Source organism: Vidua macroura, chromosome 6 (genome assembly GCF_024509145.1).
Source record: "Vidua macroura isolate BioBank_ID:100142 chromosome 6, ASM2450914v1, whole genome shotgun sequence".
In the NCBI taxonomy this organism is placed as follows: Eukaryota; Metazoa; Chordata; class Aves; order Passeriformes; family Viduidae; genus Vidua; species Vidua macroura.
Genome location: NC_071576.1, coordinates 38,528,839 through 38,542,737, shown reverse-complemented (window position 1 = coordinate 38,542,737; position 13,899 = coordinate 38,528,839). Strand labels below are relative to the sequence as shown.

Here is a 13,899-nt window from a genome sequence, read left to right as displayed (position 1 = left end):
CTTAGTTACTGGTCAGCTGCCTTTAAAGGGCCTAAATGACTCATCCTAACAATTGTACTTTTCATGATCTTTTTTCTTCTCCCTCACAGAAACTTGCCTTCATGGTTTCTCTGGGACTAGTTACTCATGACCATCTGGAAGGTAGGAAAAATGTCTTAGGTTGGTTGTTCAGCTCCTGGTTTCATGGTCATTCTGAATTGGAAGTAGAATTCCAAAATATTTCTTGTATTAAATGCAGTACTTTCTTGTACCATAGTACCTTTGGGATGTCTGTACTCTTGATCTAACTTAGTTTGTTGTGCATATGTTTTTGTTCTTCTTATGACATTGAAACAAAGCAGTTATTTATGCAATGGAGAGCAGAGGTTGGGAAGAAAGTGTATGCTCTGATGGTAGAAATCTGGTAGAAATACCACTGCCTTCTGGACAACCCCTCTATCTGCAAAGATACACCATGGATAATTTTACTGTAACCCATGTCTAGATTTTTCATTTATTTTATGATTTCATGGGACTGTAATTTGTAATGAATGAGTTAATGGATTAGAATTTGATTTATAATTTAAACTCCTAATCCTGTACATTGAAGGACAGCCTATAATTTCAATCACCTGCATATTTCTGTACTGTATTTTTAAGTATCAGCAAGGTTACCAGAGGCATTTTTTTTTTAGATCCCAGTTATACTGACCATGATTTTTAAGTGTCTTAGTTGTGGATTACTTGGTGAGAAGGCGGCAATGATTTAATTAGTTACTTGAGCACTGTATTTGTATACCTTGTCAGCTGTTAGTTTTCAAACCTTCAGAAGTTAAAAGTATAACATGGTTGCCTATACCAGGCATGACTGGTGTTCTGTAGAAATCTTGGCAGCTCTTCTCACATGCAAACTGAATTCTGTGAACATTATAATTTCTGAGATCCATTGTTTTCTAACCTGAATGCTTTGTTTTACAAGAAATCCAAAGTAAGCGACAAGAGAGGAAAAGAAGAACAACAGCAAATCCAGTGTACAGTGGAGCCGTTTTTGAGCCTGAGGTATTAATTTTTTGCTGGAGGAAGCTGATATTTTCATTCCGATCTTGAGTGTCTTTCTAACGTCTTGGTACCTTGTAAGCTTTCTCAGTTCTAACTAGAAAGGCAGGCTATCATTTATAGTTCAAAAAGCCATTGCAATGACATGACCCTCAGATTTTTAAATAGTAAATACGCTGGGGTGTTTCTAGTACTTATATCTTTTTCTGCCTTCTCCTATATGAAGCTGGCATCAAATGGCAATGTGTGTTGGTCTGCTTGTGTATCAGGCTGAAGCAGTTCAGATGTCAGAAGCAGTGTAAAAAAGCTCACCTTTCTGAAGATGTGCTTCAGAAAACACAAAAGCCAGTAATCTCATTTAGTACTTATTGTGCTGTTCCTCAGCTACTGCATATAGTTATTGCCAGAAATGTTCCCCAACAGAAATTGTTCCATTCTTCCCTGCAGCGCAAGAAGAGTACAGTGACGTACCTGAACAGCACAATGCATCCTGGGACACGTAAAAGAGGTGAGGTATACCCAGACCTGTCTCCCTGCCCAGTGCTTCTTCCTCCACATTGCATTTGTAGTCCCATGTCAGTTTGAAGAGCAAGACAAGAAGGACTCTACAGTACTTCATTTATCCAGTAAATTTCCATGGAGGGCAAAGACCATGACTTCTAGAGATTAGCATAACAAGATCTATTAGGCAGCTCAGTGTTTAATTTCAGTTTCACTCTCAAAAAAACCCAAACGAAAACCACCCAGTTCACTAGATATTCACTAGAAATGTGGGATGTTTGAATATCATTTAGTGATATGAAGCTGCTGTTAAGATCCTCTTGCTAATGACTAGATTGTATTCTTACCGTCAAGAAGAAAGTGGTTATGGAAGAAGCATCTGTGCCCTGAGTAGGAGAGGAAACTTAGTGTGACAAAAGCCTTGTTTCGTACTGGGAATAGGGATGGGTCCTTCAAAAGATCTTACCCTGAATGAGAAAAGCTATCTTGCTCATACTAAGCACTTTAACTGCAACCAGAGTGCCACTTGTCCTAAAATGAGATGGTCTTTCATATAGGCATGCAGTATTATTCAGAAGAAATCCTTCTGTAGAACAGTTAAAATTTTAAGACTTAGTTTATGGTGAAACAGATGAAACAGAACAGCATGGGAGAGACTGTGATGCCATTATTTGTGCATGGCATCAACCACACCTACTTGACAATGTTTACCTGATTTTTTATGATTTTCTGCAGGCCTTAAAGATTCATAATACCGTCTCTATCCTAAGTTTTCTGTCTAAAAAAGTAATAAATCAGATTTTAAAAAAAATTAAACCAGTCTCTCACCTAGCACTGACCAGTTCCGTTATCTTTTGTGGGTTTTGGCTGCAAGATGAAATATTAATTTGACATATTCTCTTCTTAATCCATGTTTTCAGTCCAGCAGACAATGTGGCAAAGCTGACACTTCTGCAGCTATGCTGTTTTTAAATAAAAGACGTGTCTCTACTGTTATCCCCTAAAAACATTAAAAGTATTTTTAAAAATTATATTATGTAGATTTTAAATAGAGAGTTTTTGCATTTACTCTGTGGATAAGTAAATGTTCCTTCTTCTAGTAATGATTTCTTTGTTTTATTTTAGACCTTATAGTGAACAATTACTGTATCAATGAAAATGATTGCATGCATTTGTACTTGATACTCTCTTAGCCTGTTTTTGCAACTGACTATTACACTTTCTGGTTTTTTCATCACACCTTATTGTGAGCCTTTACGTTGCATCAGCACCAAATTAGTAGCACATGTTTTCAATTGACAAAAGATTTGGAAGTATACATTTGTTTTGTAATTTAATATAGTAATATATTGAGTGAAAAGCTTTTGTAAGCATTTGCCCTTGAGAGCTTTAGTTTAATTATAGATGGTGCTGAGCATGTCAGAAATTTCACCCATGGACATCACTAGCAGAAATTCATTTCCAAGGACATACTGAGTTCTGGAACATATCCAGACCTTAAATACAAGGTTTAGCATGTTAATAGGTATAGACTGACAATCTGTAAACATAAGATCTGGGGAATTATTCCTAGATCCTAACTCCTTTATGTTTACGTATCTATAAATTACATTGGAGAAGGAAGGTAGAAATGATGGTTGCATACTGGGTTTTTTTGCTGTCTTGCTTTGCATTTGTAATTTTATAAGAATTGTTATGAAGCCATTTTGCACATCTGCTATTCAAAGGAGTATCTAGGAATTGTCCATAATCAAACATACTTGGCTGAGAAAGTCTAAGAAAGAACACAGAATTTGGAGTAGGTTATAGCAGAAGACTAGTGATAGGTTAAAGGTGATAGTAGTTATGGGTCAGAAAACAAGACCTGTTCTTAGGTAGCTTAATTTTAAAAATGTACCAGTAGGGTAGAAAGTGCTGATCTGTGAATTGACAGGTTTAAAAAATGGGGAAGAAAAGTAGAGGGGTGGTGAGTGTTGGCCTCTGATAAAGGGCTTAACCTCTGTGTAGATTTATGCTGGCACTTAGAAAGATAGGGAAGTGTGGGATAACAGCAGAAATGATTTAATAGTAGTTATTGTAGCTTCTGTGGAGCTTTGATGCCAACATTTTTCCCCTAAAAACCAAACAGCCTCATTTTTAGGAGTAGCAACTGTCCCCATGCTGCTTTTGTGGGAATAATTCTTTGACCCTCTACAGAGCTTATTTCTATTTCCTTCTGAAATACATCTTTTAAATGTTCTTTCCTTGCAAAATTCTACTTAAATATTTCTAAAAAATGTTTAAATCTTTGCTTCTGTCCTTCCACTTGTGACTTTTATATTAACTTCCTCTCTGTGCTACATCATTTCCTTTTTCACGCTAGCCAATGAGGACCACTGGCCAAAGGTATGTAAGATCATTTTTCCTTTCTTTTTTTTTTTTTGTTTTCGTTTGTGTTCCCTGTTGTTTATATGTAGGTCGTCCACCTAAATACAACACGGTGTTGGGGTTTGGGGCTTTGACCCCCACGTCCCCTCTCTCCAGTTATCCTGACTCCCCTGAAAATGAAAAGACAGAGACCACATTTACTTTTCCCGCAGCTGTTCAGCCTGTGTCCCTGCCTAGCCCCAGCTCCACAGACGTAAGTAACTCTTGGGGAGGGGGTTACTTTTAGAAAGTTACGCAAAACAGGCACGAGGAAAATCATGGCAGGTTTTGTTTCTTTAATCTCGCTCATCATTTGTCCTGATTCAGTGCAGTGAAACAGTCCAGCATTTTTTTAACACCCTTCCTTTTTTCCTCCTGCACCTGTGTTGTTATCCTGTAGAGATTTTATTTATAACTCCTTCAGTGGATTGAAACATTGGGAGGCACCAGGCATGCTAGATGAGCTCATTTCCTTTGTGTAGTTTCTGAGATCTTGTCTGACTGAATTGAATCTGTCATCCATGGAAAAGGGCCAGGGGTTGTGTGGGGTGGGTGGGGAAGAGGAGAATGAAAAGTATTAGTTACAGGCCGTAATAATAAAAAGTTGTGTTTCTATAATGAGAGAAGGTTGGAAACTGCTTCATCATACAGAACAGCCAGGAGCAGCATTTGTGGCACTGATTTGGCAGAAAGTGTGTAGGGAATTTTCAGTGGGGGTAAAACAGTCCTCAGGAGCTGGAGTGTACTTTCATTTAAGAGCTTGCTTTTAAAAGACTGGTATTTACAGGGCACACCTTAAAAATCAAAAGGTGATTGGTTTTTTCTTCATACTGGTGTTACACTCTCCTTCTGCAGTTCTTCTTTTAGAAAAGAGTCATATATACTTGAGGCCCAACTATCTGAAATGGCTTTTAAGGAAAAGCTGGGTTGTTCTATTTTCATCTGTATAGTTGCACCACTGTAAGAACATGGACTGAGAGACCAACTCTACTGACCATGTAGAACAGGGAATAGAGGCCAGTTCCTTGCCTCTGAACTGTACTTGTTCTGCAGAGGTAAAAGGAATAGGAGTAGTGCAAGTGTGTCTGAAGCACTAAAATAAATAGATGCAATTCTGATACCCAGGGAATACACATGTGGAATTACAAAGTTATCTTTTACATAGTCATTTTTTAGAGAAGGATAGCACATGACTGTAAAAACCCTTTCCTGACAGCCAAACAAATGGGACTGTGGAATAGCCCCTCATGGATACGATGGGACAGCTCCATCTCTGGGCACTTTTAAAAACAAGAAATACAGATGACTAGCAAATGTGCTGAAGAGCACATAGTTTACATTGGCCCAAGAGAAGGACTGGATAACGTGGTGGGGGTCTTTTCCATCTCTCATGTATATGTATACTGCTCAGTCTTTTCCTACTGTGTAAGAGCTCTCAAGAGAGTATGATGAGTTGTTGCCTTCTTTTCTGCAATGCCTATGAAAATTGCAAATCAGGCCAAGCGCTTGGCATGAGGCACAGTGGACCAGAACAGCCTTCTTGAATTTCTCCTGAAATGTTATTCTCTGAATGACAGGGAGAAATTTTGATGGAACGATGAAGCAGAAACTTAAGATGGGATTGGTGATAAGGATGGAGGGGTAGAAACTAGGTCTAGAACCTGGGAAAAGGAAGGAAATTATGCAGTAGGCAGGATTGAGCAAAACCTCTTTTTTTTTCTCTCCCTTTTTTCCCCCTTTTCCTATTAGGCAATTGTTTTGCCAAATGGTTATGTGAGCCACTTATGAGACACTTGGTTGTGTGTGGTTCTCCCTCATGCAGTAGTGGCAAATTCACCTGGAAGATAGCAATTGCCTTTGAAAGTCAATTACTCAGCAGTAAGAATTGTGCAAGAATCTGTTTTTTAGTGATGATTCAAGAGTTTGGTCACAAAATGCCTTTTTATTAGTGAGCACTTATATCAGAACAGCGTTTCAATTGAGAGAAGCATTGTAGAACGTTCAGATTGCAAAGTTAAGCCCATAAAAGTTAGAATATGCCAGAATCAGTATTGCTTCTGATAATTTAATTCACTTACATCATACACTATGATCATCTTTATTTATATGATCATGAACAATTCCTGTTTAGTTTTCCCATGTTATTCCACTGAAATGTACATGTAAGTATAGATATTACAAACTGAAGCACACAAGCTGCTTTTGTTACTGTATTATTCGGTTCAGTTGCCTAAAGCCAGGTCCCACTGCTCTAGACGCTTTATCAAAATAAATAAAACTATTAGCTGTCCAGAAAGCTTAAATTTATTTTCCTGGTCCCTTGTGAAGAGGAAGTAGAGCAGAAAGTGACGCTAAATCACCTTTTATGGTACCTGTTCTGAAATTATTCTTCGGTCACTTCAGGCTGTAGCATGTCTGAGCAGCCTCAATGAGCTCTGCCCTAGCCTACGTTGGCTGGCTGTAGCCTACACAAAGCTGCTTCAGAAGCTGAGGTTAGTGGGTGCACGTCACAACACCAATACCAGCCCCCCTTTGTGCATATATTTATTAACTGCCCATAAGACCTGGGGCAATTCTTTGGAATCAAGCACTGGCTGGGATTTTGGTAAGGACAGTTGTTAACTCTGGAATTGCTCTGAATTTTCTGTAGGACTGTGAATTCTGTGCATGTGTGTTGGCATCTCTGTGCATTCAGCTGCACTGTGTACTGGTCACCTGTATCACTACAGGTTTTGCAGCACTCAGTTGAATTTGGGGTACTCTGGGTCTAAATTTCTAAATGTCTCCCCCTCAAGAAGAAACTGCATATGTGTCTCTTTTGTAGGGCTCTTTCTGCAGTATATGAGACATAACAGGTTTGGTTTTCAGCACACCAATATTTTGCACTTTGTTACCAAGAGCCATTGTGTAGTCTGTGGCAACTTACACATCTTAAGATACATAATTCTCTAGAATAGAATTTTTTTTTTTCTAAAATGAGGGAATTCCCCTCTTAAACTTCTCCTTATCTTGAAGAGTATTTTAGTTTAGCTTATATGATATCTCTTGCCTGCGGACTTTTCCTTGTACTCAGAGAATGCATGATAGAGGGAAAGAAGTTCTTCCCAGCCTGGTTATAACACAACACTTCACAAGAAGCATGAAATGTCACTCATTTAAATCTGCATTTAACACTGAGGAACTCTTTAGTGTTAAAGGTGAAGTAATACCATAACTCAGCTCTCAATGATCCCTGGGAGTTATGGATCCAAAACATGGCACTGAAAATTCACTGAAGATTGATCCTTTACAAAACATGAAATCAGTGTTAACTTTGGGAATTAAGAAGAGCTTTCAGGGCCTCATCAGCAATAGAGCTGGGAAGTAGAAACCTGAGCAGATTGCTCATGTGTCATTCTTCTTACATGTGTATTATATCATCCATAGTGGAGATTACTGTAATTTTCCTTGTCTGGTACCTTAATGTGTGAGTGCATGGTCAAATCTGCTGTCCCTCCAAATTGATAGAAATTGTTTGCATGTGTGAAGAGATGATCTGCACCAAAATAAAACCTTGCATAGGCTGGTATTTCATACAGGAGAGTGTGTACCCACAGTTCTGCTCCTCACACGCATCTTATCGTTGCAGTCTTGCAGATCTGGGCTGTGTGTGAAACCTCATTGTAAGTCAGTGACAAGGGTGTACTTCAGACACCAGATGGGGCCTTGAACATGTGGAGTTGCCAGGAGAGCCCAGTGATCAGAGAGGGTGGGGTGCCCCTTGATTCCTCTGTGAACACCGAGCCACCTTTTTATCATACCTCTTTGTTCAGATATCTGAAAGTCAAATCAAAACAGGAGGAGAGAGAGAGACAGAAGAAATAGAAACAAAAATCAGACCTACCTTTTTGGGATGTTAATGGCAATAGAAAAGAACTCTCTCTCATGGAAATGCAATAGTAACTAAACCTAGTTGTTTTAAAAGACACGGACAGTCATTTTTTCAATTCTTTCTTTAAAAAAAAATGTTAGAAAATCTCTCTTGGTACTCTTTCATCCTGGCTCTCAGTCTGTGTTAGTGGTGAAACAATCCACTCTCTATATAGAATGAGAAAGTTTTGAGTCGCAGCTGTTTTGGTGCAACTTGAGGTAGCCTAAGCGAAGTAAAAAGAATTGTCTCAGAACATAATTAATTCTATTCTTTTTCATTTAGAAGCATAACACCTTTTCCTTACAGTTTCATTTTTAAAGGTGACCTAAATATTTAACTGTGTTCTTTTAAGTCACTCAGTTGGGGTTTGTTACATACTATTACTGGCAAGAGACAGCCTAATCAGCATTCCTGGAGTGGAGTTGGGCTTAAATCCAAAAATCAGGAGGGTTAAGAAAGTGGGTAGCTCATCACTTCAGGCAAATAAAAAGATCAGGGTAAAGAGGGAATCTTAAAGAAGAAACACTATGGTGTAGCAGTTGTTAAGAGAAGCTATAGTAATAGGTGTTTGCTGTACCATTTTGCCTTGGGAGGACAGAGAGAATGTTTGGGAGGATAGATGTCAGTGTTTCTGACATCTGGCATGGTTTTCCTGTTTCAGTCTAAAAAGGGCTTAACCTTTTGGAATGACCTTAAAAGTAGTTGGTGCTGTAAACCTTGAATTCAACTAAGATGTAGATATCAAAGGTCAAAGTTCACTTTTTGCCTTCTCTCTCTTGCTTTCTCTCACCCAAACCCTTTCCCCTCAATTTTGTAGGGTGATATCCATGAGGATTTTTGCAGCGTTTGCAGAAAAAGTGGGCAGTTGCTGATGTGTGACACATGTTCACGTGTTTATCACCTGGACTGTCTGGACCCGCCTCTGAAAACCATTCCTAAGGGCATGTGGATCTGTCCCAAATGTCAAGACCAGGTATTGTTAGTAGACAGGGAGTTATGTACAATGCATGTGAAGATGTTTTGGTGTTAAAGAAAATAACCAGATTGCTTGGGTTACTTAGACCAAGATAGCCTGACACTGAACAAATCTATTTCATGTGCAATAAGGCTTGTGTGAATTTCATTGAATTATTACCTCTGTTGGAATGTGTGCTAATACAAAACTGTCAGGTCTTGCTTCCAAATTTGGGGTCTTTATTTGTCACCCTTATGTTTTTACTCTTTTTCTGGATCACAGTATGCAGACTTTTGGGAAAGATTATCTACAACCCATAGAAATTCTGCTGTTCATCTTAAGCTCATTGTTTCTTCAAAAGTTATTAGTAAAATCTTCTGGACAAATAAATAAAACATTTGCACAAGCCCACTGCAATAGATAGAGCAAATATAAGCCCCTACTTGCTTATATGAATCAAACATCAGAAACTTGAGTGATCTCTTTAGTAGTATCATCCAGCATCAGTATAGTGAGTATAGGTGAACAGTTTCCTTCCTGATCACTCTCTGAAAATGTACAGTTGAAGTGAGCAGGTTATATTTTAATATTTTGTTTATAAGTGCACTGAGATTGCATGCAAGATGAAGTAAACTGTTGTATTCCTAACTCTTCCATGGAACTCTAGAAATTGCAAAGTGTTGCTGATAATAGGCAGTCTGAAGCTGTGTCCTGTCTAACACAGGATGTTGCTTGGTCAGCCACATGGCCTTTGGTGCACCAGGTGGTAGTGTAAGAAACAGTGTGATGTGCTGCTCAGAAGAATGAAAATGCAAAACTCAATTGACTTGGTCAGTAGTTGCCAGAGAGGAGGGAGTATTTGACTTGGGTACTCCTGCTCTTACCTACTCTAACCTTATCCCTCCTCTTCATGTTTCTGTGATAGCTTCCAACAAAATTAAGGAGGAAATCTGAGTAACTTCACTGTAAACTGACCAAGTCCTCTGTCTTCTGAGACACCTCTCTGATAACGTACTAAAAATATGTGTCTTTCCTCTTAAAGTTTGTTAGGAAGCAAAATGTAGGAAGGATCTGAAAGACATAAATGGTGCTTACCCTTCTAAAGAGAGTTTGACAAGTCTATTAAGATGATTCTGATAAGAAGGGGTGATGGGACAGTTTCATGTTTTACTAGCCATAAGTGTGATGTTTGAAAGTCTGGTGCATGAAAACTTCTTTCCCAGAACAACTAAGATCAGCAATTTGACTGAATCATCAAGTAATGTTTATGTCCCCTGGCAAGTTTTGAGTTCAGATATACTATCCTTTCATTCCTCTTTTAAGTCGTTCAGTATCATTAGCAGACTTTATTTGTGGCTATGGAGGGAATTTAGGAGAATGCTGACATTTGTAAGAAATAGGCTTGCTTTGTGGGAGCCACAATACAGTTGTGAATAATTCCCTCTGTTAAATCTCAGATCAGGTCTGTGAAGCTTCTTGTTAACAGGGCTGAGACTAATGATAGCCATGAAAGAAAATCCTCAATCTTTCCCTCTTTCTCTCTCCTTTTTGCTTTCTCTGAGGTAGGTTTTTTACCAGCTAAATCTCTATGAAAATTTTCTTTCAGATGCTAAAGAAGGAAGAAGCAATCCCATGGCCAGGAACTTTAGCAATTGTTCATTCATATATTGCATATAAAGCAGGTAAGAAAATTATGAACACTTTTCTTTCACTTTTAATAATGGAAGATGTTATTTTTGGAGTGGGATAGAATGGTACCTTCCTTTACAAAAGGAAATTTTGTCATACAAAAGGAAATAACCTTAATCACTAATGAAGTGAAAATAGCAGTCTGAATATTTCTTAAGCCTGTCACGCTTGTGTATGTAGGTAAAATTTTGGGAGTGATTCAGTGCACAAGTTGTTAAGCATTGGTTTAAACATGTTTTTCCTCTTTACATGAAGCAGCTTAGACCTTCTATCCACTATTGTAAGAGAAATATTTAAAATATTCTGTTTAATACTCTGTTTTGCAGCAAAAGAAGAGGAAAAACAGAAACTACTTAAATGGAGTTCAGATTTAAAACAGGAAAGAGAACAACTAGAGCAGAAGGTCAAACAGCTCAGCAATTCTATAACAGTGAGTATTGTCCTCCTGAATAACCCTTGACCTGTGCCACAATGCAGGGAGAAAACTATTATAGAGCAACTCCATCTACTAGACCTGTCTGTCATCCACTAGATTTATTTAGAATTGAGTGAGTGCTTTCCTTTGCTTTTTAGGACTTTGGGGAGCAGGAATGAAGTAAAGGCAACATATGCTTACATTGAGTCTCTTATACATGATCCATGCTGAACATGTAGGTAGATGTATGGTGATGTATAATATCAGCAGGTGACAAAAATGACCCAGAGTGGTTTTGTCTGTGGGCAGTAGATTGAGTCCAACTCTCTAGCTGGCTCACTTAAACAAGAATGGTTGGGCCTCTGTGTGTAGTGATTGTTACAGCCTTGGTGCACTCTCCAGACCTTTCTGATGCAAAAGCAACCATTTACTCAGGGCTGACTCTCAGGACCTTGATGTGTAGCCTGGGCAGTCAGCAGCTGGACACTGCACATGCCTCTGCATGGTATTAACCAGACAATGTCATACTTCAAACCAGAAACCTTCGTTTCCACCTTAGTTTATTGCAGTAATTGGAGCATACATATTGATTAGTCACTCTTTTCACCTTAATGTGCAGATTAATCTCTTGAGATGCCAATATAATGTTTGGCCCCTTCTTGGTGCACCCCTAGTCAGTATCACATAATGAAAATAAAGCATAATCTTCTGTGTCACAACATCTGTAAGCCTGGATTCATAATTGCAGACTTTTTAGATACAGATGCACTTTCCAGGCTGCCTGTCTTTGCCTATTAGAGCAAAAGTGTCCTGTTTTTACAGACCCCTCAGTGCTGTCAATACAAATAAAATGATTGTGAGGGGCTGGCTAGCAGTCCTGGGGACTGTCACATTCTGGTTAGCAATAGCTGAGTGTAACCTGAGCAGCACTAGACAACTGACACTGTTTCTCAGTGATGTAGCCAGGCAATTGCAAGGCCTTAACATGAGGGATTGGAAGTGGGCAAGGAGAATGTTCATACTTACATTGGACCTGTCCAAAACAGGCATATTAGGTCTAGATGCTTTAGGGTTATTATGATGCCATGAGCTGCATGTGAAAACAGTAAAGCTAAAACCAACAGTGTCTGGAGTTCAACATGGATAAAAGATTTTAAAAATATAGGAAGGTTACCATCTTCATGTAAAAACCTGAATGAAACAGACATAGCTACTGTTTCCTCGTTTTTGTGAGTTTCAAATATACATATAAGCAGTTTTTCACTTTTGAAACATCATTTGTGGGCTTTTTTTAAAGTTACCTTGCCCTGGCACTTAGCTGATGAGCTACCACTTCTAAGAGAATGAAGTGGCCACAAAATAAGATTTTCAAGTGAAGAAGACTTTGGTTTCCTTTTCAAGTGCCCTTTTACTTATTGAGAGAAGGAAGTGATGTTCCTGCTAAAATGTATGTGAAAGCAAAGGCTGTATCCCGTTAATGGTTTGCACACACACTGTCAGCAGTCAGCTGCAATGGGATGCCTGAGCTTGCAGATCTGAGTTAAAGAAATTTCAGTAATGCAATACTAACAGAAAGAATTGTAAGAACACTTGGAAGTTTTCCTTCAAAAGAAACACAAAAGGATGGAGCTGTCTGTGTTCGTTTGCACACCTTTGAATGAAAGGGAGCCATACCAGGTGACAGCTATGTCTTGGCAATTTATTTCCTCAGCCTGCAAATATGAATTCTCCTCTGAACACAGCCTAGAGACACTTTTCTTCTAGGCTGGAAAAGTGAAGTTGCAGCTGCAGTCTTTTCTGGGTACTTACATTTAGATCTGTGAACATCATATTCCTTCTCTTGCCTTCTTTCATTCATAAGCTCAAACTTATTGCTGATTTTCTGCTTTGCTGTAGAAATGCATGGAAATGAAGAATACCATCCTTGCAAAACAGAAGGAGATGCACAGCTCCTTGGAGAAGGTAAAACAGCTGATCCGCCTCATCCAAGGCATCGACCTTTCAAAACCCATAAACTCTGAGGTCAATTCAGTAGCCATCTCCAACGGCATGGACTCCACTAACAATACTAATGCTGCCACCTCCACCTTAGCCCCCTCCCCTTCCCAGAGCTGCATGGTGAACTGTAACAAGGGCGATGAGACTAAATAACACAGTGAAGTTAAGAAGGAGCCAAGGGAGGTGGCGGCGAGGAGAAAGAGCAAAATAAAGAAACTCTAGAAAAGCAAAACTGGATTTCTTCTGGAAAGTGCAGAATTCTTTAGTTCTTTGGTTCCAGAGAGAGCGTGAAGATGCTTGTGCCAGGCGGCACCGGAGTTTGCCAATTGATCCTTCTTATTCTGTGTGTACATGCGAAGTTTGGATCATGTTACATGAATAGTGCCAGCTGGGGGTTCTTTGCCAGCACCATGCCAAGTGAAATAATATATTTACTCTCTCTATATTTTACACCAGTGTGTGCCTGCAGCAGCCTCCACAGCCACTATAGGTTTGTTTTATTTTTGTTTGGGGTGAGGAGCAGGGATAAGGGAGGAGAGCAGGTTTCAAGTTCCTATTTGCAGAACAGTTTGTTTAGCTAGGGGAAAACAAAAACAAGTCCAAAGAGCCTATGGGCTTTTCCTGTTTCTAAACTCTCAGTACTATTAAACCAAAAAAACCAGAAATATAAATTATCAAATCCCAGTGCCCAGAAGGGACAAGTCTATCAAATAAGCAGTATTTACTATTGTTTAGACAGGAGATGTACAAAAGGAAAGGAGATGGACTTTTCACTGAGTAACCAGCACACAGAATCATAGGATATGCTGAGTTTGAAGGGACCCATCAGGATCACCAAGTCCAACTCCTGGCCCTATAGGACACCCCAAGAATCACACCATGTGCCTGAGAGCCTATGGGTCCTCACATTCATCCAGAAAGTCTGTTTTGGGAATAGAAAAAGAGAGGGCCAGAAGCCAGGGTCAGCTTGGAGCATTGGATAGAGGTGTC

The 13,899-nt window shown here is 39.1% G+C and overlaps 1 protein-coding gene across 7 annotated transcripts in view; it reads left to right on the top strand.

The window, feature by feature from the left end:
- Positions 1-13,146, top strand: part of PHF21A (PHD finger protein 21A) — a 124,453-nt gene extending 111,307 nt beyond the window's left edge. For 5 of the 7 annotated variants that reach the window (XM_053980902.1, XM_053980898.1, XM_053980895.1 and 2 more), the window contains 8 exons: positions 90-141; positions 959-1,038; positions 1,483-1,543; positions 3,993-4,156; positions 8,670-8,825; positions 10,414-10,489; positions 10,823-10,926; positions 12,808-13,146. In XM_053980902.1, coding sequence (XP_053836877.1) covers positions 90-141; positions 959-1,038; positions 1,483-1,543; positions 3,993-4,156; positions 8,670-8,825; positions 10,414-10,489; positions 10,823-10,926; positions 12,808-13,062 — 948 coding nt within the window. In that variant the 3' untranslated portion in view covers positions 13,063-13,146. Of the gene's footprint in view, positions 1-89; positions 142-958; positions 1,039-1,482; positions 1,544-3,898; positions 3,922-3,992; positions 4,157-8,669; positions 8,826-10,413; positions 10,490-10,822; positions 10,927-12,807 lie in introns of all 7 variants that reach the window. The other 2 variants (XM_053980901.1, XM_053980900.1) reach the window with 1 other exon arrangement.
- The last annotated feature ends 753 nt before the right edge of the window (positions 13,147-13,899 follow it).